This window comes from Molothrus aeneus, chromosome 10, assembly GCF_037042795.1.
Source record: "Molothrus aeneus isolate 106 chromosome 10, BPBGC_Maene_1.0, whole genome shotgun sequence".
NCBI lineage: Eukaryota > Metazoa > Chordata > Aves > Passeriformes > Icteridae > Molothrus > Molothrus aeneus.
The window spans coordinates 14,698,848-14,726,271 of record NC_089655.1 but is presented as its reverse complement, the minus strand read 5'-3'; the positions used below and the strand labels follow the sequence as shown (position 1 = coordinate 14,726,271).

At 44.0% G+C, this 27,424-nt stretch overlaps 1 protein-coding gene across 3 annotated transcripts in view; it reads left to right on the top strand.

The window, feature by feature from the left end:
* Positions 1-8,400, top strand: part of IL1RAP (interleukin 1 receptor accessory protein) — a 50,169-nt gene extending 41,769 nt beyond the window's left edge. For 2 of the 3 annotated variants that reach the window (XM_066556834.1, XM_066556835.1), the window contains exon 11: positions 7,150-8,400. In XM_066556834.1, coding sequence (XP_066412931.1) covers positions 7,150-7,868 — 719 coding nt within the window. In that variant the 3' untranslated portion in view covers positions 7,869-8,400. Of the gene's footprint in view, positions 1-163; positions 4,293-7,149 lie in introns of those variants that run through there. The other variant, XM_066556836.1, reaches the window with a different exon arrangement.
* The last annotated feature ends 19,024 nt before the right edge of the window (positions 8,401-27,424 follow it).

Sequence of the window (27,424 nt, the reverse complement as noted above, 5' to 3'; positions counted from 1 at the left end):
GGTCCCACCTGGAGTCACTAACAGGGTTGGGAAGCACCAGTGTAGTCTAGAGAGAGCCTCCAAGGGATTTATTGTCCCCTTCAAGAGTCACCTGCTGTCACAGCAGCAGCTCAGCAGCATGTTCTTGGGCATCACTAACCACCTCAATGTTTCTTTCTCCCAGTTGTCACAGATGAAACCCTGAGCTTCATCCAGAAAAGTCGACGTCTGCTTGTTGTCCTGAGCCCCAACTACGTCTTGCAGGGGACACAGGCCCTGCTGGAGCTCAAGGCTGGCCTAGAGAATATGGCCTCCAAGGGCAACATCAAAGTCATTCTAGTGCAGTACAAAGCCATCAAGAAGAGCAAAGTGAAGGAGCTGAAGCAGGCCAAGGCAGCCTTGAATGTCATTAAATGGAAAGGAGAGAAATCCAAGTTCCCAAAGGGCAGGTTCTGGAAGCAGCTGCAGGTGGAAATGCCAGTGAAAAAGATTAGCAGGAGTTTAAGCCTTGATGGGTTGATGCATATCCCTGAAAAATGTTTGGCACAATCAGAAAACAAACCAAAACACATCTCAAAAATCCCCAAGTTAGGCCAGGGAGTGGGGAGGAGCTCAGGGTTTTTTCCATGAAGGACCATGTCCCAAGCATTTCAGAGGATAGTTATGTTTTCCCTGCAGCTTTGATATTGCTCTGTCATTAGAGATGAAGTTGCAAACACCTGCTTTCTGCAAATGTATGTCCTTATTATCAAGCACACAAGGCCTGGGCTTAAGGTTTAAATTTGCTATCTAGGTGGATGCATCCAGCACCTTGTGATAGCAGGGCCAGTACTCCTAGATCCAGTTGCTATGGGACCTTCATTAGCATCTAGGACAGAGCTTCTTTCCAGTCCTAAGTAACTTCACTCCTTTCTGGTCCTCAGTCCCTGTTGTGGAGGCTGAGGAACAATTTGCAACCTGGCTCCAGTGCAGAGCCTTTCCTGCATGTGCCAGGTCTGTAGTCCCAATCGCTTGTGGGATCACAGACTCCTGCTGCACTGTGGGGAGTGTGGAATTTTGAAGCTCCTCATCTCTGTTCCCCAAATTTCCTTTGAAGCAGATGCATCCAGGTAGTTTGGCAATGGGAAATGGCTGTTACAGAAGCATTAAAAAAACCCCCACAACTCTACTGGGTGCTATTTGTGTTGTAGCACATCTAGGAACAAGTGTCCCAATCTCTGGGACTCTGCAGTCTCACAAGTGCCCCAGATCCTTCAGAGCTGCTTGTAATCCAGGGAAATCTCTCATGAGTACAGGCTGTGGAGCATGTGAGAGATGTTTATTTGTAGATTAAACTCAGGGACTTCACAAGCACTACAAGGAACCCCAATGTACTACTGAACCTGCCTACTCTCTGTGCCACTAGCTGGGGGAAAGCATCATGCAAGGTGCTTCCAAGGTCTTGGGAATAACATGGATATAAGTCCAACTCAGAAGGACACCCCAGAAACTTACTTGAACTTCCTAAAAACTACTAGTTCTGTCTGTGTAGATAAGACTGTGAGGACAGGATGAGAAAGTTGGGGATGTTCTCCCTGGAGAAGGCTCCTGGGAGACCTTTTTGTGGCCAGTGCTTAAAGGAGCTTATAAGAAAAGTGGGGACAGACTTTTTAGTAGGGCCTTTTGCAATTACCCCTTTATGGACAAGAGGTAATGGTTTTAAACTAAAAGAGAGTAGATTCAGACTACATTTAAGGAGGATATCTTTTACAATGAGGGTGGTAGAACACTGGCACAAGTTGCCAAGGGAGGTGGATACCCCATCCCTGGAACCATTCAAGGCCAGGTTGGACTAGGTTGTGAGCAATCTGATCCAGTTGAATATGTCCCTGCTTATTGCAGGGAGGGTGGCCTTTGAAGGTTCTTCCCAACCCAAATTATTCTTTGATTTTATAAAGACTCTCTTCAATGCCTGCTTTTGAACAACATCACCACCTCTAATTCAGGGTTTAGGTTTAAACTAGCTTTGGCTTTACAAAGCAAGTCTCTCCCCATCTTCATTCCAGCCCAAAGCTGCAGAACAGAGAGTGTATCTCAGCTTCTGCAACATTTGCACAAAACAAGCACAAAAACCCGCTGTGTAGGTGTCCTTGGTGAGTTAAACCCCATCACGCAGTTCATGCTGAGGAGGGGAGTTTAATCTCTCTTGTAGGACAAACCAAAGCACAGTGGGGCCCTGGCATTGACTGGTGCTATGGTTCACAATGTTTTCAAATAAAACTTCAGGCTCTGAGGGTGTCTCCATACTCCTGCAGCTCTTAGTGCAAGGACCTGCCCACTTAATTGTGGAGTTCAGTATTACACACACCAAGTGTATACTTATTTTTATTGGTGATGGTTGCTCCTGAGTCACCTTTGACTCATGCGTTTATTCTCTTGATGTCCAGTGGGTGAGGCATAAGCATTTATAATGGCACTATAAAAGCACTACAATTAGGAGTCTATGCACTATTCACCCAGCTGAGCTGGGAGCTTTGAGGGCATCCCAGTAAAAAGCCCAGCCTTAAGGGTGTGGGACTGAATGGTGTCAGGAAAGCCTTTTGCCCTTAGCATTTTATGAGTAATAATGTTATTCCAGGGCTGCAGGCAGCTACAGCCCCCATGCCCTTAGTCAGGTACTGTATGTCATGTTTAGGAATGGTACCCTACAATTCGGGGCTCCCCCTGAAACCATGTGCCCCTCATTTTCCCCTTCTCCCTTCTTCTGCAGAGGGAGGGAGAGAAGAATTGGAGGCACAAATGGTAAAGATCCTGCTGTGAGATAAGAAAAATTTACTGGAAACAATAATGAGATAAGAGAATGAACATTAACAACAACAATATTGGTGATAGAGGGTACAAGAAATGAATAATTCCCATGGACAAACCCCCTGATAATTTACCATATCCAGTCATTCCTTCTGCTGCCTTCACTGGCCCAGCTGCGCTGTGCTGGGACCCTTGCTCTCCAAGAGACCCCTTTCCCTCCACCCATTGCAAATGCAAGGTGGTGTAGAATAACTTCAGTGTCCTGGACATGCCCCCTCCTGACTACTGCAAAAACTAACCCTGTCCTGGCCGGAACCAGGACACTGTACAGATGTGTAACAAATAGGGTTTCTTTCTTACCGTCCTCTTCATCTTTCCCACCACAAGTAAGCTTTGATTTAAGCAGGTAGAACTGCAGTCAGCTTCACTGGAGGCGGTGGAGCTCCTCATCTGCTCAGAGGTGCTTAAAAGTTTTGTTATGAGCTTTTCTACTGTAGCTGTCTGTGGAGGGACAGAGCTGCTTCCCACACTGCAGAAAACTTCATTTATAAGAGATAGCACCCAAACCCGTGCTCGGCTTTGTGAACCCATTGCAACCCTGTCACTGTGCCCAGCTTCACCTTTTTGTTTGTGTTTTAAGCATCTCTGTAATCAGCTGCCAAATCTGCAGGCAGAGGGAAGGCCTTGAAGCCAAAGCAGAGCTGTGTTAGGTTCCCATATGATTTTTAAAAGATTGACTCCCAAATACTTGAAAATTGAATTGAATTGACATCCCAGACCTCACTACATCACATCTCAATTTACCCAAGTTACCAAGAGGTTTTACGCTGATGTTTTAGTAAGTCTGATTATTTTAGGAAGTTAAATCCACCTCATGTATTTTGCTGATTTTATTGGAAGAGTTGTCCAAATAATTAATAGGCCTGGACTTTTTCAGGCATACACTGCAGTGGCCTTTGGTGTCATTGCAACCCCAGAACAGGATTACTGAGAGACATCAGCAGAGCAGCCACAAGGCGAAAGGTGCGATGGTTTGGAAGGGGCCTGAGAGGTCAGAGGGAGCAGTGTGGAAGGAACAGTCCAGAAGCAGGTTCCACTCACCAGGAGCTTTACCACTGGCTTTGCTGGGGTATTTCAGGCCAAGGGTAAAGCCCAGTCCCAACTGTAAAGTAGATGTGCAAGTGCCTCAGATACGCCTGTCATTTCATTCTATGCCACGTGCGGCTTCCATTGTGGGATTCTGTCACAGCATCCGTCTGAATCAGTTGATTCATTTGAGTTTCTGTGCTCTAACCTAACATTTATCAATATGCAGCTCATGCAAAGTTCCTCATTGTTTTTTCATTGGAAAACAGCGTGGCACAAATTGGAAAAAATATCTTCTGTTCCCGTACTGTTTGATGTTGTACAGCTGTTCCAGAGTTTTCCCTTTTCTGTATGTTTTTGCCTTTGTGTGATTTGGTTTGTGAAGTGTCAGTATTATTTTATTTTGCTTTTCAATAAAACATTTTCATTTTTGCATTTCAGTCCTTGTGCATTTCTCATAAGTACCATCTTCCCATTACGTCTGCAAAATGCTGTTAAAGAAAGATGATTGTGTGTAGTCCAAGCATCAAGATCATTTGGGGCTCCTCCTTGGAATGGGACATTTTCCTGGCTGTTTCATGCTGTGCCTGCAGAGGCACCTGAGCTCCCAGGTCCATCCAAGCAGAAACACAGTGACACACAGCATTCAGATATCTCACAGTAGTGGACACATACACTCTGATCTGAAGTCCACAGTAGTGGACACAGAAAGTCTCTGATCTGAAGAGTGCTCACTTGGCAATCACAAGACAGAAAGATGGGAAGGCAACATAATCTCTGCTTTAAATATCAAATCAGAATTTTAGAAGTCTGCCAAAACCACAGAAATCAAACTCACTCTCAGGCTACTTTGCCCATCAGTTTCTAGGTTCAGTGAGATTCATATTTTCTCATCCATTTCTTGCCCATTTTCTATGTTTGCCTGCCTGCAGGTAAGTTGAGAGACAGCCCAGCATGTGCAGACCACTAGCAAAATGAGTACCTGTGACCACCTATGGATTTGAAGTTTATGGATATGGGATCTGTGACCATAATCCTTATAATATGTTACATCTCTGGGGTGCACTGGGGAGACACAAGTAAACGAATGAAATTACGCAGTGCCTTTTGCAAACATTTAGTAAAGATGGAAGGTTTTTTAGTAAAGAGCAGATAATCAAGAGTATTGAGTCCCCAAGCCCCTGCAGTGTTACTGCTGCATGTCCCATCCAGTACTGTTTCATTGAGGGGGAAGATCCTACCTGCACACTGTGAAGTGTCTGCTCAGGATTTTTCCTGAGCTGGGTAAACATTGCAAACTGAACATCCCATGGTATCCTGGTCAGCCAAGTCTAAATGCATCCCTTTCTCAAAATCAAATATATCTTTGGAAATTTGAACACCTTCCTTACAAAAAAAAAAAAAGTCTCAGAAAAAAAAAGTCTGTCGAAAAACATGAGTCTCAAAAGTCTCAAAAAGCATTGCAAATTCAAAATTGATAAAAGAAAACCAGCACTGTCACCTCAATCAAAACATTTCATTTCAGCAGGATCAGAGTCATTCATGTTAATTGAACCTGGGCTTTTTGAGCAAGCAGGTAGACCTTCTAGGGGCTGCTCCTGCTTACATTTTGCTGTGGTTCTGTGATTCCAGTTTCAAAAAGAAAGACCTTTCAAATAGCAAAAGAGCTTTCTCTTTCACAAACTGTTGAAGCCTGGCTGTTTTCAAAATAGATTTCAATCACTTGTAGAAAAGTTTGAATGAGGTCTGGACTTAGGAGATTGCTGCCAATTCTTTATGCCTTTGAATAGGTTGGTAAAAATGTGTCATGGTGGTAAGTGACAATTCTGACAGAACTGACTGTAATCTACTTTTGGTTTCAATGAATCAGTGTTGTCCTGTGTGTGTTGGGGATAAAAATCCCACCAACCTTTTTATACAAGAAAAAAATCCCCCTCAAAATAATTTGATTTTAATTCTAGTATTTTATTAACCAAACAATGCCCTACTTTCTCCATTAGCATTTTACTGGATGATCATTTTTCCTATCTGGGTCTCCAAATAATCTAGTGACAATGAATTTTACAGCTAATCATACTTCTTTGAAAAGTACTGCTCTGTACCATATTAAAATAAGGTGCATTCAGATGCAACACAGTGCACCTTCTGCTGTGAGATAAGAGACAGCCAAGTGCTGGGAGAATCAAGAGGCATTGCCATTGCAGGGAAGGAACAGTACTTTTATTCATATAAAGGAGCAGTGTTCCACTGTCAGGGAGAGCGGAGAGTCTCCAGCCTGAGGAATGAAGGCTTTAGCAGTGTGAAATGGAAGGGAAGCAGGAGGTAGCTCCTCTTCCCAGAACAGCTCTTTGAAAGACATTCCTAGAGGCAGATTTTTCTCTATGAATGTGTAAGAGCTCTTACTCTAATGATCCTTATCTTGCTTGAACCCAATTTGTCCTTGGGTCCCCTCTCATCTCAGGCACCAGCACTTAGTGAGTGTATGGGTTTTAAAATTTTTTTACTGTTTTATTACTCAGCTTTTGTTAAATTGCTGAGCGCCACAGCCATATAGTTCCCATCCTTTCCACTGCTCACCCTTTAGCCACTACACTTTCAATATACTTTCTGTGTCCCAAGCCACAGGTAGAAGTCCAAGGACATCCTTCAGGTTTGCTGCTTTTCAAAATTGGTAATAAAAGAGATGTTGCTCTTGCCTGGCACCATTTCAGCTAAGCTTCTTCCTGAGCTTTACAACTTGCAATTAATCCCAAGAAATGCTTTGAAGGACAGTATTTCCACCCCCCCATCATGCTTAGGGGAACTGGTGGAGGGGTTTAAGGCTGACATTTTTGCTTTCTAAATTTGGAGGTTTCTTCTTAAAGGTTAAAGAGCATGACAGGGGCGAGGTGGGTCAGCCCCTGCAGTTTGAGCTGGGGCAGGATGACATGATTGCTTTAAACCCCGATTGCAAAGAATTGCTCAAGCTGTGGGCAGGTGGTTCCCAAACAAGACCCACCCTTTATCAAATGCCTGCACTTCTCTGGGCGTGACTGATGCTGTGCAGAAGTCAGAGTACAATCATGGCATATCCTGGCTTCTCATTTACTGCTTCAGCCTTCTCAAAAAACCACTGCACAGCAAAAAGGCTGCCAGCAGGAGGGTGGGCAAGTTGAAAGTCACAGAGCTTGTGCCAGGTTTCCCTCCGTGGGAAGAGGAATCTGTGCAGGTATGCCACCAAACAGCTTCCTCAGCTTTTCTCTCCCCACTCCCTTCTCCTTTTTGTGCACCCCAATTCCTCTGCCCTTGTGCTCTTAGATACCACTGAAGCAGTGTTCGACTTCATCCAGAGGAGCCGCAGGATGATCGTGGTCCTGAGCCCTGACTACCTGACAGAGAAGAGCATCAGCCTTCTGGAGTTCAAGCTGGGCATCATGTGCCAGAACGCCATAGCCACCAAGCTCATCGTGGTGGAGTACAGGCCGCTGCAGTGCACCCACCCCAGCATCCTCCAGCTGAAGGAATCCGTCTCCTTCGTCACCTGGAAGGGGGAGAAGTCCAAGCGCTCGGGCTCGCAGTTCTGGAAGGCGCTGCGGCTGGCCCTGCCGCTGCGCAGCCTGAGCGCCAGCGCCGGCTGGAACGAGAGCTGCTCCTCCCAGTCCGACATCAGCCTGGACCCCGTGCAGAGGAGACGGAGCCGGTTGAAAGGGCAGCCCGAGCCCCGGGGTGCCACTCCTGTGACTCTGACCCGCGGAGGGACGGCCTCGGCCTCCGAGTCCAAGGCCAAGCAGCGAGCCAAGCACTTCCTGACGTGCCGGTGCTGCGGGACCTCCTGCAATGGCAGCAGCAGACACAAGCAGCAGGCCGTGGCTGAGCCCAGGTGGGACAGTCAGCTCTGCAACCCGGGCTCGGGCAGGGCCCCGGCGCAGGGCCCTCAGGGCAGGGGCCGAGCCGAGCCCCCGCCGGCACAGGGCCCCGCTCTCGCCCTCTGCCATTACAGTGACCTGTCAAACAACAACGACTTCTACGTGCTCTAACCCACAGGCCGAAGCACTGCTGGTGCTGGCCCACTGAAAGGAACTCACTGCGGCCTCAGGATATTTTTACCGTGGCACAGGCTGGCACGGTGCCACTGAGTGTCAGTGCCATGCCTGCATGAAGCACTGCAGCAGTGCCACTGCTGGTGACCTGGGCCAAGGACCTGCAGCCATGCACAGAGCAGTGGCTGGGGCCTTCCTGCCCGGCTGCTTCTCCTGAATTTAAATTACAAAGTGGAGCTGAAAGTGGGTTTCTCTGGCGTGGCCGTGTTTGCAGTAGGGCTGCTGCTGGGGTCGGGAGCAGGAGGGCAGGGCCCCAGCTGGAGCCTGGGAGGGAGGGAGCAGGGAGAACCATCCTGCTGGCAGTAACCCCTGGGAAAGGGGAGCAGGCCTGCATTTTGCAAAGGCTAAAACTTTGCTAATGAGGGTAATGGGAGCCCCTGCCACTGCAGTTATCCACTGTGGTCTAAAAGAACCTGCTCAACAGTTTCAAGACAAGCCCTTTCTCTCTAAATAAAATTGATTTCTTTAACCTGCTGTTGTGAAAAGTTCCATAGGAACTGGTAAATGCTCTAAGTTCACCAGGCGGTGACTGGAGATGTGGTTTGCCCAAGCTGGCTGAGGTCCTCTCCTGTTCCCTGAGGTTGCAGTGGGCTCCTGGGCTTGCTCCCTATCTCTGCTTCACCATATGAGGAATTTGTTCTGTCAGTTGAGAGGCCTTCCACACAGCAGGAAAGAAAACCATTACAGGGAATATGACTAAAAAAATTCTGTGAGTAGCCAATGAGCCCAGGGATAGGAGCAAGACCTCAAATGCTCACAGAAAACCTCCAGCGCTGAATCTGAGGGGTCAAAACTCAACCACACTTCATTAAATAACCAAAAGAACCTTTGAACAGTCTCCCTGGGGCTGCTGTTTCATCAGTCTGTTGAGCTGGCTGTCAGCAGTGTTTCCCATTCTTCTCCTGCACTGAAAACTTCATTTGCCTCATTCCACATTGTGTAAGGACTTCTCTCCTCACCAAGGAAGGGTGCTAATCCTGTCAGCCAGTTGCTTGCCTTCAGCTGATGCTTTGGCATGACAGATCTGCTAATATACTACATTTGTTTCCTTTCCCTGAGACCAATAAAGGTCTCCTTCACCACTCTAGTCAGTCCAGTAATTGTGTATCAGATTGACAAGTAATTATTTTTCTTCTGCCTTGAAAATATGATCTGAGCCCTTGGGGTACAGGGTCTGGTGGCCTCAGAACCTTTATCTGATGGCCTCAGGTGAACTTGCTGGAGCTGTGAGGAAGGACAGGGCCATGTCTCACCCATTTTTATAGTCCTGAAATCCAGTTATAATTCATATATCACTTTCCTTCTCTCAGCAGACCCTCTCCCTCAGTATTGCCCTGACTTTTTTGATCCTTTCCTTCTGAGATCAAGCACAGCTGACAGCTCTCCTGTTAGAAGCCTCTGTGAGCTGAATCCTAACAGCCTCCTGCAACAGACTGAGAAATAGAAACCAAAAAACCTGGTGCTCAGTCAATCTAAATAAAATAAGGGCAACAGACCTTCCAACTCATAGGAGTTTAAAATTCAGTCTCAGGAGATGTTTCCAGGTGTGGATTTCTCTCTAATTTCCATCAGAAACATTGTAAATTGCTCAGAAAAGCTTTGTCCGTATGTGGCTATTCTCAGTGATCAGAAGAGAAGCAGGAATGAGATATTTGGAGAGCAAGCTGACACAGCGCAGGATGTGTTGTAAGACGTAATCAAAATGCCATGAAATGCATTTACTCCAGTTGCTTACAATTAAATATGGATGATACTGTCAGTGAGTCTGGTAGTGAGGAAAAGTGCAGCTACAAAATATAAATAATTTGTAATCAATCAGCCTCCAGAGTCAACATATTTGTTATTTGTTGGCATTTAATCAGCTTTTATTTACAGACTTTGCCCTTATTTGAGTGTGGTATTGTCTCAGTCGACTACAACAATGCAAAGATAGAAGAAACAACAGCTGGAGCTCCTCACAGATGCATAAAATGGCCAAATGCAGCCTTTTGGGGCAAACTGTCATCTCTTCATGAAAGAACAAAAGCAAACTAGTAATGACCATTGCTTTTCCTGATGCTTCAACAGAGCCAGTGCAATTTTACCACTTCTTTTCTAACCTATCAAATGGATCCAGGGTCTTGTTTGCTCTCATAACAAATACTGAGACATGGTGAATTTCCAGTGTGTGTAGAGACCCTGCCTCCCAAGGCCAAGGTCCCAGAGGCCAAAGGCACATCATGTTGGAGGGATGTCTGAGCAAGTCTATGGGAAGAAACCCTAGAACCAATTTCCATTGTGTTTGTCTCTCATGCTAAGGAACGTGTTAGAAATACCCTATATCTTATCTCAATGTCCTACTTTAGGACCAGAACAAACTCATTGCAGAATTGAACTCTGCTCCTTGAAAATCTGTTAAAATCTGTTCGTGTCCTATCTGACACTGTAGTCACTGCTCTCTTCTCTGGTACACGTGCATTTGCCAGTTAAATACAAAATGTAACAATTTCCAAAGTTAACTGGCAGCACAGTATTACAACCTCCTTCACCTCACATGGTTCTTTCAAAAGAACAGTTCAGCAGGAGCAGAGTTAGTATATATGTACAATTTCTACTATATCTTAATATAAAAACATTCATACGAAGTTGAATATCCTACCTAAGCATGCAATGGTAAAAGTCTACCAGGTTATGATGTGGAGAGCCATTTGTACAATATTTCCACTGCTTCCTAGAGGTTTTTAAACTGTGGAAGGCTGGTGCTGTCAGGAAGACACTGAACATGGGTAACTAAACAGGGGACACAGAGAAGCCACATGGTCCATCTCAACATCAAGCTGTCTTCACTTTAGTGACTGCAAAGTGACTGTTCTGGTGCCTAGGAGGTGTCTCCCTAGCAAGTGCCACTGGACATGCCAATAATGGGCTGCTCCTCACATCTGAAATGCCAGACGAATCGCTAACCTGCAAGAACTAAAAGAAACTCTCTTTCTAACATCAAACAGATTTTTATTCTCATTTGTTACACGAGATGCTGATCTCAGAGCATCTGATCTAAGTGTATTTATAGCAGACATTTTTCCAAACAATGACAAGATTGTGAAGGAACCAACAGATGCCAGAAATAGGGGAAAAAATGCTTCTAACCTTCAATCCTTGCTCCACATTTATGTTTTATCTTCCGTGGTTGATTCACCACCAGTGTCTTTGAAGGGCAGCACCACCTCTAGGATGGTGTTTGCCCTGTGTGTACTCAGCCTAGGGGTATAACCCAGAGCCATGTCAAGCAGGGGAGGGCAGACCATATCAGGGTCTATAGGGGGATACATGTGCTCCCTGCCCACTACCCAGGCATTTGGCCTCACCTGGCATCCAAAGAAATGTGGTGCTGTTCTGGAAATGCACAAGTTAAAACATTATGGATTGAGCAGGGAGCAACATGAATGACCCTGCAGCTGCCTGCCCAAATCCATGTGAAAGAGGTGCTGGAGTTTGACTGTTGTCCACATGGATGTTCACACTTGATACCATCACTGGTCCTGCTGGGAAAAGGCTGTGGCTCTTAAATGGCATCATAAACGTACCATGCAGGCTCCTTTTGCAAAGATATTAATGACAAATAGAGATGCTGCAGAGTGGTTTACAGAAGAATATTACTTGAATTCTTTGTAGCACCAGACACAGTAATGGGCAGACATCAGGGGACACAGCATTTCCACTGATGTGCCTGTAATCAGGCTAATGATTTGTACTTCACTAAAATGTATCTGCCACAAACTCATTTGGCTTGAAAACACTGATGAGTTTCCCAACTCATCAGTATTTGTTAAAGTGAATAGTCAGCCTCAGCCTTAATATTGTGCCTGGATGTTGTGTAACCTGGGTTTTGCTTCCAGATGGGGTGATGGTTCTACTCCTCTGCTGCAGCAAAGAGACTTTTCGGGTATTTTTCTGTCTGTGGGAGTACTTGCACTCTATTGCCAAATCATCTGACAATCCATTGCCCATGAAAGGATTTTGTTTTCCAAAAGGTTGTCTTCCTTTTCTTTGCTATTAATAATTTTCAGACCATAGGTGGCAGAGTGTCTCTCCTGTTGCCTGGGCTGAACAAGGAAGTGAAATCCCTGACTTGCAGGAATTCACTGCTTCCCAGTGGCACTCTTCTTCATCCCACTGCATCTCAGTGGGAAACGGGATGTGATAGCCTGTTGTGTCCAACACCTTTCCCAAGGAAGTGCTAGGGCTGAGGTGTCTTGGGGCATTCCACTGGCATGGTCTTAGATGAATTTTTGTTACAGTACACTGTGCCTGCTTGGGGCCAGTTCATCAGGCAAGGCAGATCACGTTGCATGCTTGGTGAAGCGGGAAATAGCGATGACAGGCAATCCTTGTTCCATCTGCCGTGGTTATTAGCAAATGATGTTTTATTTATCTCCAGATCAGCCATGAAGACACTGAGACACTGACTCCCATCAGAAACTTGTTCAATAATGAGTTTTTACCTTCTGAGATCTGTAGGTTAATGGATGAAGAACCAAACGCCTGCTATTAATGTGTGCAGGGTGATGCTTACAAAACATCACCACATCTATGTACCCACAGTTACCAGCCAAGCTGGAAGTACTCTTGATGGAAAAAGGTAATTTGGGAATATCTGATCCCATTGAGCTGTTTTCACTGGCTACTGCTGATTACAGTGACACCTTGAAATTCCACATGTGGGCAGTTACGTATTGACCAGTCTGGGAATGAGCCTGCAGTGAACTAGACAGAATCACAAAGAACTTGAGCTTTCCATTCACAGCAAATTCCATTTCTTTGATTTTATTTTTTTCCCTCCTCTTCTGTCTTCAAGCAGAACAAAATCAGCACAAGACGACATCAAAATTTTCCATGAAAATGGAAAACATGTGATTGCCATTTAAAATTATATTTTATTTAACATAAACATGTTTTGGAAAGTTTTTAAACAAAGCTCAAAATGTGCTATATTGAGAGTGTCAAAATCAGTCTGGTATTTCACTTCTGTTTGCTTACAGCATGCTTTGTTAAGACTAGTGCCTTTTAAAACATTTCAACTTAAATGAAAACAGCATTTTTCTTTGGAAAGCAGATTTCATTATAAACACATCAGATCCGCATTAGTTATAAATGCCCTTTTCTGCATATTGGCCCAGCACTCTGTTTTCAGGGTTTGCAGTTTCCCACTCTGCTAAGATTTATTAAAGATTTAGGTCAGTGCTGCCATGAGCTCCCTAACCAGCCCTCTAGCAATTGAAAAGCCTCAAACTATATTCTTACAGCTTGCTGGAAAAAATCAACATGTTTGCATATCAGATTGTATCAGCTCCTCAAGTCACACTTATGTTTGCGTATCAGGTCCAAGAACTTGGCTGTGGATAATACCTTACTAGCTCTCTCCCCTGAACACTGCCAGCACAAATGGGGATGTCTCTGCAGACAGCAATCCATGCCTTCTGCTTTGCTCTCACTCTTTCCATGCACATTTGCCACTGAAAGAAAATTCTGCTCCATTCATGCTTACATTTTAATTGCATGCTCCTTTCTGGAGGCAAGCAAGAGTAACATCTATCATTTTGTTTCGCATCTCTGCCTCGAAAGCATCTGCTCCATTTGGGGATGCAGGAGAGCAGCTGCTGGCTCACATTCAGTGTCAGCCTCCCTGGCACATGTTCATTTACCTGCATTTAACATCAAACAGCATTTCAAACTCACTCCCTATCCATTTCAGATCTGCATACATGAAGAAAAACCACCCCAAACGAGCCAACAAATATCTGGCATCTCCCCCTGATACCCACATCTGTTTTGCCAGGTTTCATCCACTCCAGCAGCACAATACTGTCAGAGTACTGACCCAAAGAATAGTTTTGGCTCATTTGGCACCAAGCTGGACTTGAATGAAGAAAAGTCAGGGTATCTGGGCTATGTTAACATTTAGCTACTACCCAGCTCCTCAAATAGCCATCAGATCCCCTGCTAGGCTGCTCTGTTAGTGCTGAGTCCCAGTTTTCTGCTGGCTTGGCTTGATACTCCTTGTTCCCTTGAGGACTTCAAGGCTACAGTTTAATAAATGCCCACAGCATCATCAGGATCCATTCATATCACTAATTTTAAGTATTTATTAGTGCTTTTTTGGGGGATTAGATAATAAGATTTAAGTGGCTGGGATAAGTTACCCTTTTCCCTTGGGACACCCTGCACTTCTGTTTCTTTTGGTTGTTATCAGTGAGCCAGACCTCTCCCACATGCTGCCTCTCACTCCTGCCAAGCTCCTACACACAGACATAATTGGGAAGATGCCCAGAGCTCGCTCCAAACTTAATGCTTTGCTCAGTCCAGCTCAACTGCTTGCAATTCCTCTTACATGAATTTTATGCCAAGGGGGGACCCAAGGTCACCACTTTGTAAAACTAGATCAAGATGATTTAGCTTCCCATCTTCTTTTCTAATTTAGCTACCCCTGTGTCTTGCCTGTCTTAGTCTGAAGCTCCCTGATAACCATTGCCATGCACACAAGCAGCATCCAAGTATTTCCAGCTGCTCTGCACACTGCCCTGACTATTAGAGAGGGACAGACATAGTAGGTGGCTGGGGCTCACCATCTGGCTGTACTCCATCCCAACCTGCTTGTTTGCTTTCTCTCACTTATTCTTCTCTGAAGTACAGCAGCTCATCTCCTGTTCTTACACCCCTCTGCTCCATCAGCAGCCAGATAATTCAGACTCCAGCATATTCTTCCTCTCCACCCTCCATGGCTAAGGAAGAGTGTGCCAGGTGCTGTGTGGATGTCAGGTGACTCCTTCTCTAAGGGACTTTACTCTTACTTTGTGCAACCCCAGCTGTCTGACAGCAAACTTCCTCAAGGTACACTAAATTTGTTCAGTTTGGCCCTGCTTCCAGTGCAGGGGTCAACACAACAGATGCTTTGGAGCACTGACTTCATCAGCAATCCTGGCCCACGTCTGTGTGCAGACGTCTGTCTGTCTGCCAGTTACACAAAATGTTGGAGCAGCCAGATCGGAGCAGCCTGCAGGGTGTCACCTCCTGTCACCGGCTGCTTCAGCTGGGTGAGTGGCTTATATTTAGTCTCTAGTAGGTGATCTTATGAAAGGATATGGGACAAGGAAAGATGTGGCAGAGAAAGTAGATCACATAATTCCATTAGTAGATTCACATTCCATAAGTAGATCACATCATTCCAACTAAAAAATTGTATTCATACTGGCATTTCCAGCTGTACTTTCATAATTTTATTTATGATTGGTTTATTTTCTTCTTTCTTTCTTTTTCTTGTTTTTTTCTTTCTTTTTTTCTTTCTTTTTGGAATTACAGTACTTGACAGGCAAATAGCAGCTCTCCATTATACTACTACAAAGTGAAACAGTCATCACTCATTTCATAGACTAAAAGCAACCTTTATTATTCTCTATTTAGTCAATGCTTTTACAGAAACACTGGAATAAGGACAGAATTGCCCTAAAGCAAGCTCTAGGGCTATTGTTGAGCATTCCCAGCTGCCTGGCTGACACCTTAGCAGCATTTCCCATTGTCACCTTTATCACTGAATTGGACCTGCTTTCATTATTTTTGTTGCTTTCCTTTCAGGTTGGCATTTGGCCTTTCTTTCAAAATACCTTGTGCTGCAACCTCCCTCCTGTTATAACTAGGCAAAGTTTGAAGCTCTTGTATCTCTCATTCCTGTCTGCACAAGCAGAGAAGACTGGATTAATATTAGATAAGTTACATTAATATTTTCCTTCATTTTTGAAAGATAGAAGAAGGCACCAAATAATTAAGTAACATTGCTAGCAGGTGGAAAGGAAAATCTTTGCAACAAGTCCCACCTGTAACAACTCCTTTAGTGTCTCAGGCAACTCTCTTCAGGTCACCTCATTAAATAATCAGTCAACATTTATTCATCACGTCAGCTGTGTCTGATGAATACAGCTAGACAAGCTAACCCTCCCAGAAAGTCTGAGAAATGGATTGAGATATATTACCAGAGAGTCACCAGAGATCACTTATCCTATGGTAAAGTATGGCTTATTACCTCCCTTGATAAAAGGTTCTGAAAGATGGATATCTGAGTGCTTCCAGATACCTTAGTCTAGGTAATTGCCCCTGGTTATGTGCAGACTTCCTAACCGAGAAAGAAATTTTTGCAGCCATTAAGCTCAGTTTGTTCAGTTGAAATTTGACGTCTGTGTTGTCTCTGTGGAAAAACTGAAGGAAAATGTGCTGGTGCTTCCCTGCCAATTTCAGGAGAAGCTCCTTTGAGTTTCGGGGATGTAGACTCCCAGGAGCTGCAGAGTGCACTAGACAAGATTGCTCACTCACATATCCTCCTGTCCTATTGCATGCCAAGTGTATATTTTAACTAGAGAGCTTAACAGCCTTCAGTGTTCTTGCTCCCTCTCCACATTTTTGTGAAGTTAACCCTATTTATGAAGCTCCCTTTCACTAGCAGTTGCAATGCACAGGCTATGGTGGACAATCCCAGTCTGCATTGATCCAGACCATTTTTTCCTCTCTTGATCCCCTCCTCCCAGCTTTTTACTACTCCTTCTTTCCTGACCTGTTTGGTGTTGAAGAGACATGCACAGACTCTTGCCTGGCACTGTGTTCATGGCTTGCTCTGCACAGAAGTAGTCAGAAAATCAGTAATTCTAAATACATGGGATGTGTACCAATGAGCACCTTCCCCACTGTCCCATCAGCCATAGCCAGTAAGGGCTGTTTTACACTTTCCTGAAGTGCCTCTAGGGTGGGGAGAAAATGTGAGTAGGTGACTTTGTCCTGTTCTGCATTTTCAGGGATCTTTGGGCTCCTAGTGTAAGGACTAATGTATGAAGGGTTCATTTTATTTTTCCCTTGTAGCTGGAGTCTTCTAGCAGCTGTGCTTCCCTGTTAACCCTTGCTATGGGTGCGCTCATCTATAGAGATTAGTGGTGCTGCCTGCAGCTGGAGTCAGACAGGGCCCTTCAGGTGCAGAAGAAAAGGCAGGCTATGCCCACAGGGAATACAACCAGCAGTTCCCTCTGCACATCAGAAAGGTCAGGAGATGCCTTGGAAGGGTCCCTTCAGACAGTCTGGCAGCTCAGGGCTTGCCTGGGGATAGTCCTGCTCAGAGCACTTGTGCTGGCATCCACCTTCTGTGTGCACTGGGCTCATTGATATTTCTGCCACAGCCCAGCAGGCCTTGCCACTCTGATAAGGCAGCTCTCTGGGGACATCTTGCTTGCTCTGGACAGTCCTGGGTGGAGGCGTCAGCTCCGGCCGCGTTATCCTGCGCATCGGGAGCGCTGTGATATTTGCTCTGTGCTCCTGATGGGAGCTCTGCTAGCTCCCCCCTCCTCCTTCACACACAGATACACACACTTCAAGCTGTCCAGTGTATTTCAAGAGAGCAGAAAGTATTTGCTAAAAATATTTATGCAGAAGTTATTTATGGCCTGGCCCACATCAGCCCTGTGGCAGCCGTTACACAACGCGGCACAAAGGAGCCCTTATCTGGAGGAGCACACAGCCAGTTTTGCAGTCCTCAAGTCTCCAAGAAGCAATTCCAGTGGCTTTTCAATCAAATCAGGAACTTGAGGCCTGGATGTTCAATTTAGATGTCAAGTCTTGTCAAGCAGGCTCTGCCAAGCTGCTTTCTCATGCTTCCCAGTTTGAAGGGGACTCTGGTTGAGGGGATCAGAAAATGCTGTACATTTCAAGGAGTGGCAGCTTTTTCTCAAAAAGCTGGAGGTAGTCAAAGCAGATCTCTTTAGATGGAATTTGGTTCAAGATTAGAATTATTTTCTCTTTCTGCTTGCTGTAGAAAACATCTCAATAGCCTATAGAAGGGAAAGGAGACTTACCCCATGGCTGACACTGGGCACATACCCTCAAGGCTGGGCACAGAATCTAATTCACAAATGCACTCTACTGCTAGAATAAGAATTTAGCCAAGGTGGCTTTGGTTAAAACCCTAATAGAGGTATAGGGGGTTTATAAACCCCTTGATTAAAAAAAACCCACACAACAAAAACTACACAAAATTCAGTGCAAGGGAGATCCAGCCTTTTGTCCTGGACTATCTCCATCTTCATATAAATTTTTTGGACTACATTTATGATCTGCAATGGCCTCGTGGGTGCTGATCTTTAAAGGTCTGTACTAAAACTCCCAGTGTCATCAGTTATGGTGGGGACGTGAGACACGATCTTGTGCAGGTAAGAAAGCAGGAGATGCTCTCAGTATAATGAAACTGGTGGGACAAAAATGTACAAGAGCAATGACAGGAATATCAGCACTTCCCTGCCCAGCTGCTCAGCGCTGTGAGTTAGAAGTGATTACAGCCCAATTCCTCAGTTAACATATGAAAGGAAAAAGAATTGAAAGCCAGGATCTCCAATTAGGATCACACACATTAGTTCCCTCTTCTCCATCAGGTCACTAACCTTCTCATGGAATTCAGGTTGATTTGACATGCTTGTTTTCATCAAACCCCTGCTGCCAGGTCCTTATGGTTTCATTATCCATTCAGTGCTAGTGATGGGATGCTCTGTAACCACTCTCATGTCCTGGATCTTGGAAAGGCTAATCCAGAGCCTCTCTTTGCTCTCTTCTTAAGATAAGTATTTTGCTTGCCTTTTTCTATTCCTTTGAGACTTCTGATGCTGTCTTTGCTTCCTCAAATGCAATCACTAATGGTTCAGAGGTTTAATTAAGCTAATTCTTTCTATAAGCACTCCAGGGGGAATTTCAGCAGCCCTTGCCAGTTTGAATACATGGAGTTTTTTAAAGTCTAGATATTTCTTGAAATCATTCTTTCACTATGCTCCTTCACAGTAACCTAGTCTGTTATACAATTTGCCCTGCTGAAATTTACTTGTTTGTGAGAAATAGAACAGGATTAATTTTGAGTCCTTCACTTTTAATATGCTTTTTTTCAGATATTTGCTCTTTTCCCCAAAAAAGCAGTAAGTCAGTATCATATTTTGTCACAGCCTATTCCTCTTTCCCTTGCACCTCCAACTCCCTCCTTTTGGATCACCAGGCCAAAGTGCTGCCTTCTCATGACTCTCATTAAAAAAAAAAAAAAAAAAAAAAAAAGGGACACAAAGAAACCTTCAGAGTCAGAGAATCAGGTGGGATGTACATGCTGATGACATTTCTCTACTCTTGGGAAAACCTTAAGGGACTGCAAGATTTTATCAGCAGCACTTGGGTACAGGTGGACAACTCTGAAGAGAGTTTGTGTCCTCTTATGCATTTGCTAATTTTAGTGTAGTTAGATCTGCCCTAAGTAGATTTCAGCAGTGTGACTAAACTTGTCTGTGTTGTTACCTGGTTCCCCAGGCTGAGGGGAATGCCATGCTTGGAGTTCTCCCCAAGGAACCTCAGTGCTGCCTCAGCTGTGTCCAAGCCTATCCTATGGCTCTGCAGAGCTGGAGCTGCCTGGCAATGCCCATGGCTTTGCCAAAAAGGACACATCTCCACATGAAATGGGCATGAAACTGGCTCACTTAGGTACAAATATGGGAACTCAGAGAAGAAATACTTCTGATTAACCCATTCTATTGCTTCCTGGCACTCCTGAGCTGGTCTGCAGGATAGCTGTCACTGTTCTGAAAAGACCTACACATTGCTTTCCTGATGCTTTTTCTACCTCTTGGAGATGTAAGAAGAGCTAAGAACTCTGATCCATGACAATCAAATTATTACATTCTAGTTTTTCAGGTCTAAATCAGTTATGAGCTACTAAGATCAGTAGTGAACTAACATGCAATAACAAACTTTGTGCCTGTGACTATCAGACATCTGCTGCTGTGGTTTTCCTTCCTCTGAAGCACTTGGTTATTATCAGAAGCAAGATCTTGAGCACTTGGTTATAGAGTAGTAACACCTATGTCTCTAAAAGGTCAAAACCCAGGAAATAGTTTTTAAAAGCCTCAAAATCACTATTTCAGACTCAGCATTTTCTAGCTGATCTGAAAGAACCCCTCCTTTGGAAGGACTGCCTGCATAGGTGTTTAGTCCTCTGGGATGGTAAAGCCAAGCCTGGATAGACCCTGCATGTGCTGTAGATGCTGGTGAATGCAGGTAACAATCTGCCCACCTGAGAGCAGCCCGTGTGTCACAGACAGTTTTTGGGTGTACTGGTTTTAAAGCTGGTTTCTAACTGACCTGTAAGAGCTGCTCCAAGGTACAGCACCTCTCTGCAGGCCATCTGGTGGCTGCTGGGGAAAGAGCTCTCAGACAGCATCACTGGATTCATGCAGTGAACAGCCCAGCTTTGGGATGTGGGCATTGCAAATAATGGCTATTCTTGGAGGAGCAAAGGTAAAAGTCAGGTAAGACCACTCTTAATCATCTACTGGCATGAACCAAGCCACCAACTCCGTGTCAGATCCCAGCATAGACATGGGTCAGCAGAGTTTAGGCAGCTGTAGCCAAGAAAACCTATCAGAAAACCATTTGTGAAAGTGATGAAAGTGATTTGGGTGTAGAAAAACAAATAAAGGAGCATCTTAAAAAACTACAGACGCTAATGTGAAGCTCTGGGTATCCAGTATGGATGTGAAGCTGACAGACTGACAGTGGTTTCAAATAAGATTACAGACTTTGTGTGAGTCTTTCTCAGTTCCTTCTAAGTCCTGCAATATCTCCAAGTGATTTAACAACCTAAGCCCAACATTTTTTCTCTGCCAACATTATCCCAGCTGATGACACAGCTTTGCAAAAAATCCTATTTAGGATTGAGTTCTTAGGCACAACTCTAGGTATTGTAATAGTCCAACGAAATATGTCTAGAAATCAGTGACTGAGCAAGTCCTCGAATGCAGCCTCTCCTCTTTCATTCACAAATTAGCTGGGATGGACTTTGTCTTTTGCTTTTTCTTGTTTTGGTTTGTGTGTTTGGTTTTTTTCCTCACTCTAGTCAGTGGTGTCAGAGAATGGTTCCAGCCTGCCTGAAATATTCCTGTAAATCAACCTTTGCATAAAAGCTCAAGGCTATTTCTGGGCTTAAGCTTTCTGTTAAAATTCATTTATGTTCCCCAGACTTTTTTTATTGAGTGAGCATTAGAACACAAAATGTCTCTCTTGTATTTGCCAAAAAACTAATATCAAAGCATCTAGACTGAATTTGAGTTTCTGTAAAATAGTTTTTATATAAATACATAGGAAAAGTGTTTTTCAATCACATGATAATAATCCTATTGTGGAAAAACTGGCTGAATGAGGGTCTCCAAATGGAAGTTTGATTTCTTTTAATTTCTGTGATACTAAGGAATTTAACTCCATTTGCATTACTGGATTATCTTTTGTTCTAGCAAATCTCTCTAATTTAGCAAATACAGACAAGCATCTTAAAAATTGAAAAGATAAGAATTTGTTCTTAAATTTAAAGGAAAAGTTTTCTCTACAGTGTTTTCCAAGAGTTTGCTTTTCATATAGCACAGCAATTGCAAAAATCTAGATATCTATTCTAATCCCTCTCTTCCCTTGCTACTCTTTAAACAAAGATCAGTGTTGTTATTTTTCCAAAAAAGAGCTCTTTTAATAGTCACACAGACCATATCTCACAAAGTCTATGGCCCCATAGATCACAAAATATGAGCTCATGTTCTGATGAATTGTCAGTTGTTTGCAAAGAGCTCGTAGGCAACATGGCTTTGGAAAGGAATTTGGAGCAACTATTTTTGCTTCCATTATTCTTCCATTTCTTTTCCCCCCAAATAGTCTCTTTTCAGTTCCAAGGCATGTGCAGACTAGAAATAGCATCAGCCCTGGGGGATTTTCCTTTACCAATCCCTTGGACATTCATTTCCCAATTTAGGGTGTCTGTTCTCAACTTTTCTGAATAGCATCTCCTTCCCTTGCTCTATCCTGCATGGACAGGCTGCCTCGGGAGAGAAATATTCTCAGTTGGGCCAAACAAATTCAGAACAGCCCCACTGCTTGTCTCCCAGCCACCTGATGTAGCTGGACATGAATTTTATTGATGGGAATAGATAGTACTTGATTTCCTGGTTTATCCTGAACAGTCACTAGAGGGCAAAGCAGGTCTCCATAAAGCAACCTGCAACCCTCGAGGGAGGCTCCCTGCCTCTTGCCTTTGTCTCATGAGGCTCTGGTGTGGTTCTGTCTGCAGGGACAGAGCTGGACAGTCCCAGCCTGACTGCTGGCTTACCTGGTTTGGGACATACTCAAGTTTGCCCAGTGACTGCAGTTCTCACGTGTTTCTGGTTTTGGACACAGTGTTGGCACCTGTGATAATGTTTTGCTCATATAAAAGCATCTTTCAAGGTCAAGGTCCTTGCTGTGCAGCTTCCATCCAGTCTTACATCTTGCTACTAGGAGATGCCAAGGGTAAACTTCACTGAGCTGTTTTCCCTAGAATGTCCTCCCAGTCAACTGTGTCTCAGATAATTCAGGATGCAGAGCTCAGCCCTTGGTAGAAAACATGTAGGTCTTTAACTTCTGATTATTTTTTGCATCCCAGTAGCCCTTAGGTATTTACAGTGCTCTTGCACTGAAGTAGTGAAGTTTGCTTGGCTTTGTGTGAAAAAAAACACCTCCTTTGGTCTCTCTTGAACATGCCCGATTGCTTCACACCATGTCCTCCCAGGCTAATATCAGAAACAGAAAGCTGCAGCCACCTTTTCATCCTCAGCAAGCCCATTGTGAATTAAAGTAGCTGTGCCATGTTCTCACCTATTATTTTTCTCTTCTGGGGTGAAAGTTCCCAATGTAGGTAGTGGTTTGGACATTGATTAGATCATTCATCTTGCATGGCAGATCAGAAACCACCCCTGGAAGTCAGTGTGAAGCTAACTGGGGAAAAATTGACTGGGAGAGCAAAATATAGAGATGACAACTCCAGGGCAAGAAAACAGTTTCCTTTTGAAAAGACATGACTGCAGCTTCAACATGTGAAAACCCACCTAAGCCAGGATAACAAGAGATGCCAATGAAGCCCGAAGTATCTCGTGTGTAGGAGTAAAATCTGTTGACATTTTTCCAAAAGTAAGCTGTTTTCATGTTGGTGTGCTCTAAAAGGCCTTTGGAGAGTGTTTATGCAGCAAGAAGCCCCGACTGTTTAAACATGAGACTTGTGCTGCTGAACTTCATGGTTCTCATTATCTTGGTGAATATTAAGCCTTCTGAATTAAAATCAGATATGTTTTGGTGTTTCAAAAATAAATGCTGGGCTTCAAGACTTGCTGCCTGGACCATACTTCAATCCAAAATGTTCCAAATTTGAGTGAAACACTTAAAAAACACCTTCCACTGTTCTCACTGACCTGAATCCCCATTTTCCAACCAATTTACCTGGAAGTTTTTGAGTACTGAAATTGAAATCCATGTCTGCAGTCACAGCCTCCTTCACACTATGCTCTGCCAACTACTAAATCCCTCTCATGTGGAGTGTGGTGTTTGCTGTGGGCCAGCCTACATGGCAGGGACAGTTTGGCTGATGGCACTGGGTGATACAGAGGTGGATTGAGCCCCACGTGGAAAAAGCCAGCCCTGAGCTGACAAGGGATTCCATATGAGTGGCAGGGTTTCCCTTTCCAGAGCGCCAGCCTGTTTTTTGCTGTGCAGGAAAGGCTTTTCAGTCCATAGATGTGATGGAAAGCTCATAAACAGCACCTCAGGTGAGTCAATGTTCCCAATTCTGAGCCAAAATCAACAAAGCCTGTGCTCAGGCCTGGCTGCTGGGAAATGATAATTGCTTTTTGAGTTGAGGACATGTCCTACACTGAGACATTTAGCTGAGATCTATTACCCTGAAATGAGCAGAGAGGATGTAATGGTCCTGGAAGTCTATGACAATCCAAAGGACTTTCCAATCAACAGGATCCCAGATTTGCTCCCATGGGCAGCCAGCTCCACGTGGTGCCCTTGGCAGAGACTGCTGAACTAGTGGTGAGCAGCACATGTGGTGCAGAGTGGGGCCAGAGCATGCAGAAGCTGCTGAGCCACTGGCTGGAGCTGCTGTGCTTTGGGGAAAGACCAATTCTCCCAGGTGACACTGAGAGTCCCGAGAAAGTCAGTGGGAGGATGTCTTTTATTCTGATGGATTGATGTTTGATGTTGCTGCAGGAACGACAAGGATCTAAGACTCGATTTTTTTTTTTACTTTTGCTCCTTTAAAGTGGGGTAGCTGAATGCCTAGTCTGGACTTTTTGTTTGCAAAGCTCACACTGAGCCCAGGGATAATTGTAAGTTCTCATCACTTCTGGAAAATGGGCCATTAAATAGGTCATTAAGTATAGCATTAGCTGCCTCATTTCAGCCACCCAGGCTGAAGAAATTGGGCTGTTGCAAGGCTCAGAGGCTCAGATTGGTGCTGGGTGCAGGCTGGCTGGCCATGATGCTGTCTCCTGCTGCACCACAAGAGCACAGGCGACCTGGGAGCCTTCAGACAGGGGCCATGAAGTCCACACTGGCATTTAATAAACTCCTTTCTAAGGAGAAACAAAACTTTTCCTGAAACCATGTTTTCAGAAAACAGACGAGATCCACAGCCCCACAGGACCTCTGAAAGTGGCAATCAGAGTTTTATGCTTTTAGATAATTGATTCACAACTAGTTCAGGTTGGAAGGTCGTTCAAACAGTGACTCTTGGTATCCTGCTGTGGAATGGGCTGACTTCTGTCCCTTTAGGAATCTGTCCACAGGAGAATGTCCCTGCAAGGTACCCCATGTAAGTGGTCTCCTGTGAGCACAGGGGTGGCCATACCACCTCAGTCCAAAGATCCAGCTCTTTCAATGTGCTGTATCAACTAGTGGATCCATGTAAAAGCATGTAAGAGCTTGGCAAGGACATATGAATCTCCCAAATGCAACTATTTGCTGTTTAGGAAGGGTCAGAGCCAGAAGGAGTTTCTCTGTCTTGAGCAGCTCTATACATTTCTATTTCAGGAAGTTTTTCTGTCCTCCTCCTTCTCCCACAGACCTATTGTGTCCACACCATCCCTAGACAGGAACAAATCAATCTGAGAATTGAATTGCAGAGAATAGACATGAAGAACAGTTGGAAGCAGCAGGAGAAAGCAAGCCAGCTTTCCTCTGGCTCCATTCCTCCTTGATGCAGCTGTAAGGAAGCCTTTTCCCAACATGCTGGGTCTTTGCCACAGCTTTGGATTTGCTAAACCAAATTTGTGAAGAATCAGAACATACAGAAAAAAAATCATTAGTGAGGTATTTAGCATGAATGTGAGCAAAATAAGCCAATAGTGGGGCTGTGGGATGACCCCACCCAAACCTGCACGTGTTCCATGGGTCCCGGAAACAAACGTGAAAGCTCAAATGGCATCATTGTGCTACAGTGAGCTCTCTTCTTTGAAACATTTAATGATAAATGTTGAAACAGCTGCCCTTGTAGGATTCAGGGAAGGAGAGCAGTAAGGCATTGTCTTGTATTAAAGCCACAAATGGACTTCAGCCAGAACTGAGGAATTTGTAGGTGACATGAGTACATTTTTCATGCATTTTGCTGAATCCCCTGCATGGCGTAACTTTCTCCGTGGGAGATTTAGCCAAACAGTCTGAAGAAAAGAAAGAAATGTGGACAAACCAGCTTCTGTGATTTATTGCCTCAAAGCCATTCAGTAGAGATTGTCCCAGCTGGTCATAAACTACTTATTTCCTACTTCAGTGGAGGGGAAGAAGGGTACTGGATGCACATTTTGCCCAGATAGAGATCTCTATTCTTTAATTTATCTCACACTCTTAGGAAAAATGAATAGTAGTGTTGATCTTATATCTTAATTTCTTGTTTATTTATTTATTTATTTTCTCAGTCCTCTTGCCCCTCCTTTTTTTTTTTCCCCACTCCCTTCAAGATGGGAAGTTTTTAACATTAGCTTTGTATCACTGGAGAGTTGATAAAACACATAAATTAATAACTTTAGTAACCACAATGCCTCATCTGGTGTGATGCCAGAGAATAGAAATACTTGAGGACTACTAACTGTGTTTTCCTTCCCAAATATCAGTTGAGATTACTGATCCATTGATTCAGACTGCTGTGAAGCCCTGAGTGTGTCTCTGCATTAGGGTTTCAGTTCAGATCAGGGCTCCCTGTAAAATTAGTTTGGTTTGCATTGTGGTGCCATCTTAAGGATGCTTGAATTACTGTCCCTTTGAAAGAAACTTGTCTGGAATATGTGGTTCCCTAATCCATTCCAGGCACCACTGGGAACCAGACTGTGGGTGGCAAGAATTAAAAAAGAGGCAAAAAACCAAACAGCAAAGCCTCAAGTAATAAAACCAAGAAATGCATTTGCTGTGGATGTCAAGTCCTCAGCAAAAATCTTCCTAGTCCTTGGCTCTGCTCCTCTAAGTTAATCCTGTTTGCTAATGCAAATGTAGTCTTAGAAAATCCACAGGTGATCCACAGTGAATTTGAAGGCTTCATGTCTAAGCACTTCCAGTATAACCATAAGTAAATGTACAAAATTAAGTGAGTCCAGCTGTATTGTGTGTTACCTGTCTGCCTGCAAGCTCTGTGAAATGCAACTTTTTCTGTTGTCACAGATGGGAATTGTTCAAAATATCAGTGTTCTTTATTTTATTTCCATATAGATAAAATTCTTATTTCTACAATATAGTAAATTGTTGGGGCTGGGAATCCCTCATTGGAAAGGGACCAAATCTGAGATACTTCTGATGGACCTGTATGTGCTATGGGACTTCAAGAGCAGCTCTGAATGGTACAAAATTCCATGCCAAAACATTTTCCATGTGTCTAGAAACCTATTTATCATCAAGTGTTTTAATCTTTCTCTCTCTCACAGACACTAACACACAGGTGCTAACACCCCCACCTGCTGCTCCCCACATTCAAGTAATAAGAGACAATCACTTTACCTGCAATTTTCTTACCCATAAGTAATGCAGTTACCATAAGTATTTAGGAGGAGGTTCATGATGATGCCATAAATCAACACCAGATTTGATGTCTAGATCTGCAATATGTTTTTTATTATAAATATTTTGTAATTGGTAAAAAAAGGATTATGTAAAACATCAACAGTCCTGCTCTTTTGCCAAACACCCCTTTGGCTGAAAGTTTGTTCTCTATTAAGATGTGTTCTTCTTCTATAATCCAAGACTGTTAAGGAAATTATGAACAATTAAAATGTAAAGGTTTAACAACTCTGACAAAATTATAACCTATTGAATTTACTTTGTTCTATTTAATTTTTATCTCTGTGAGGCCTCATACACAGAAATGCTGTGTCATCAGCACCCAAGACACTCATTTATGGGTTTTTTTAATGTGTTAAACCCTCTCTGGTGTAATCTGCAGAGGTCAATGGATGTAACTGCACTCTCCCTTTAGCAGATGTCTGAATTTTGGGATCTATCCTTTTCCAGTCCATCTTAGTAGAAGCCTTGCCTTCTTCTTGGCCACTGTTTTACTAGGCCTTTGTGGACACAGATTTAATGGAAAGAAAATTGATACAGAGAGAATTAATCAGCCAGCTGTC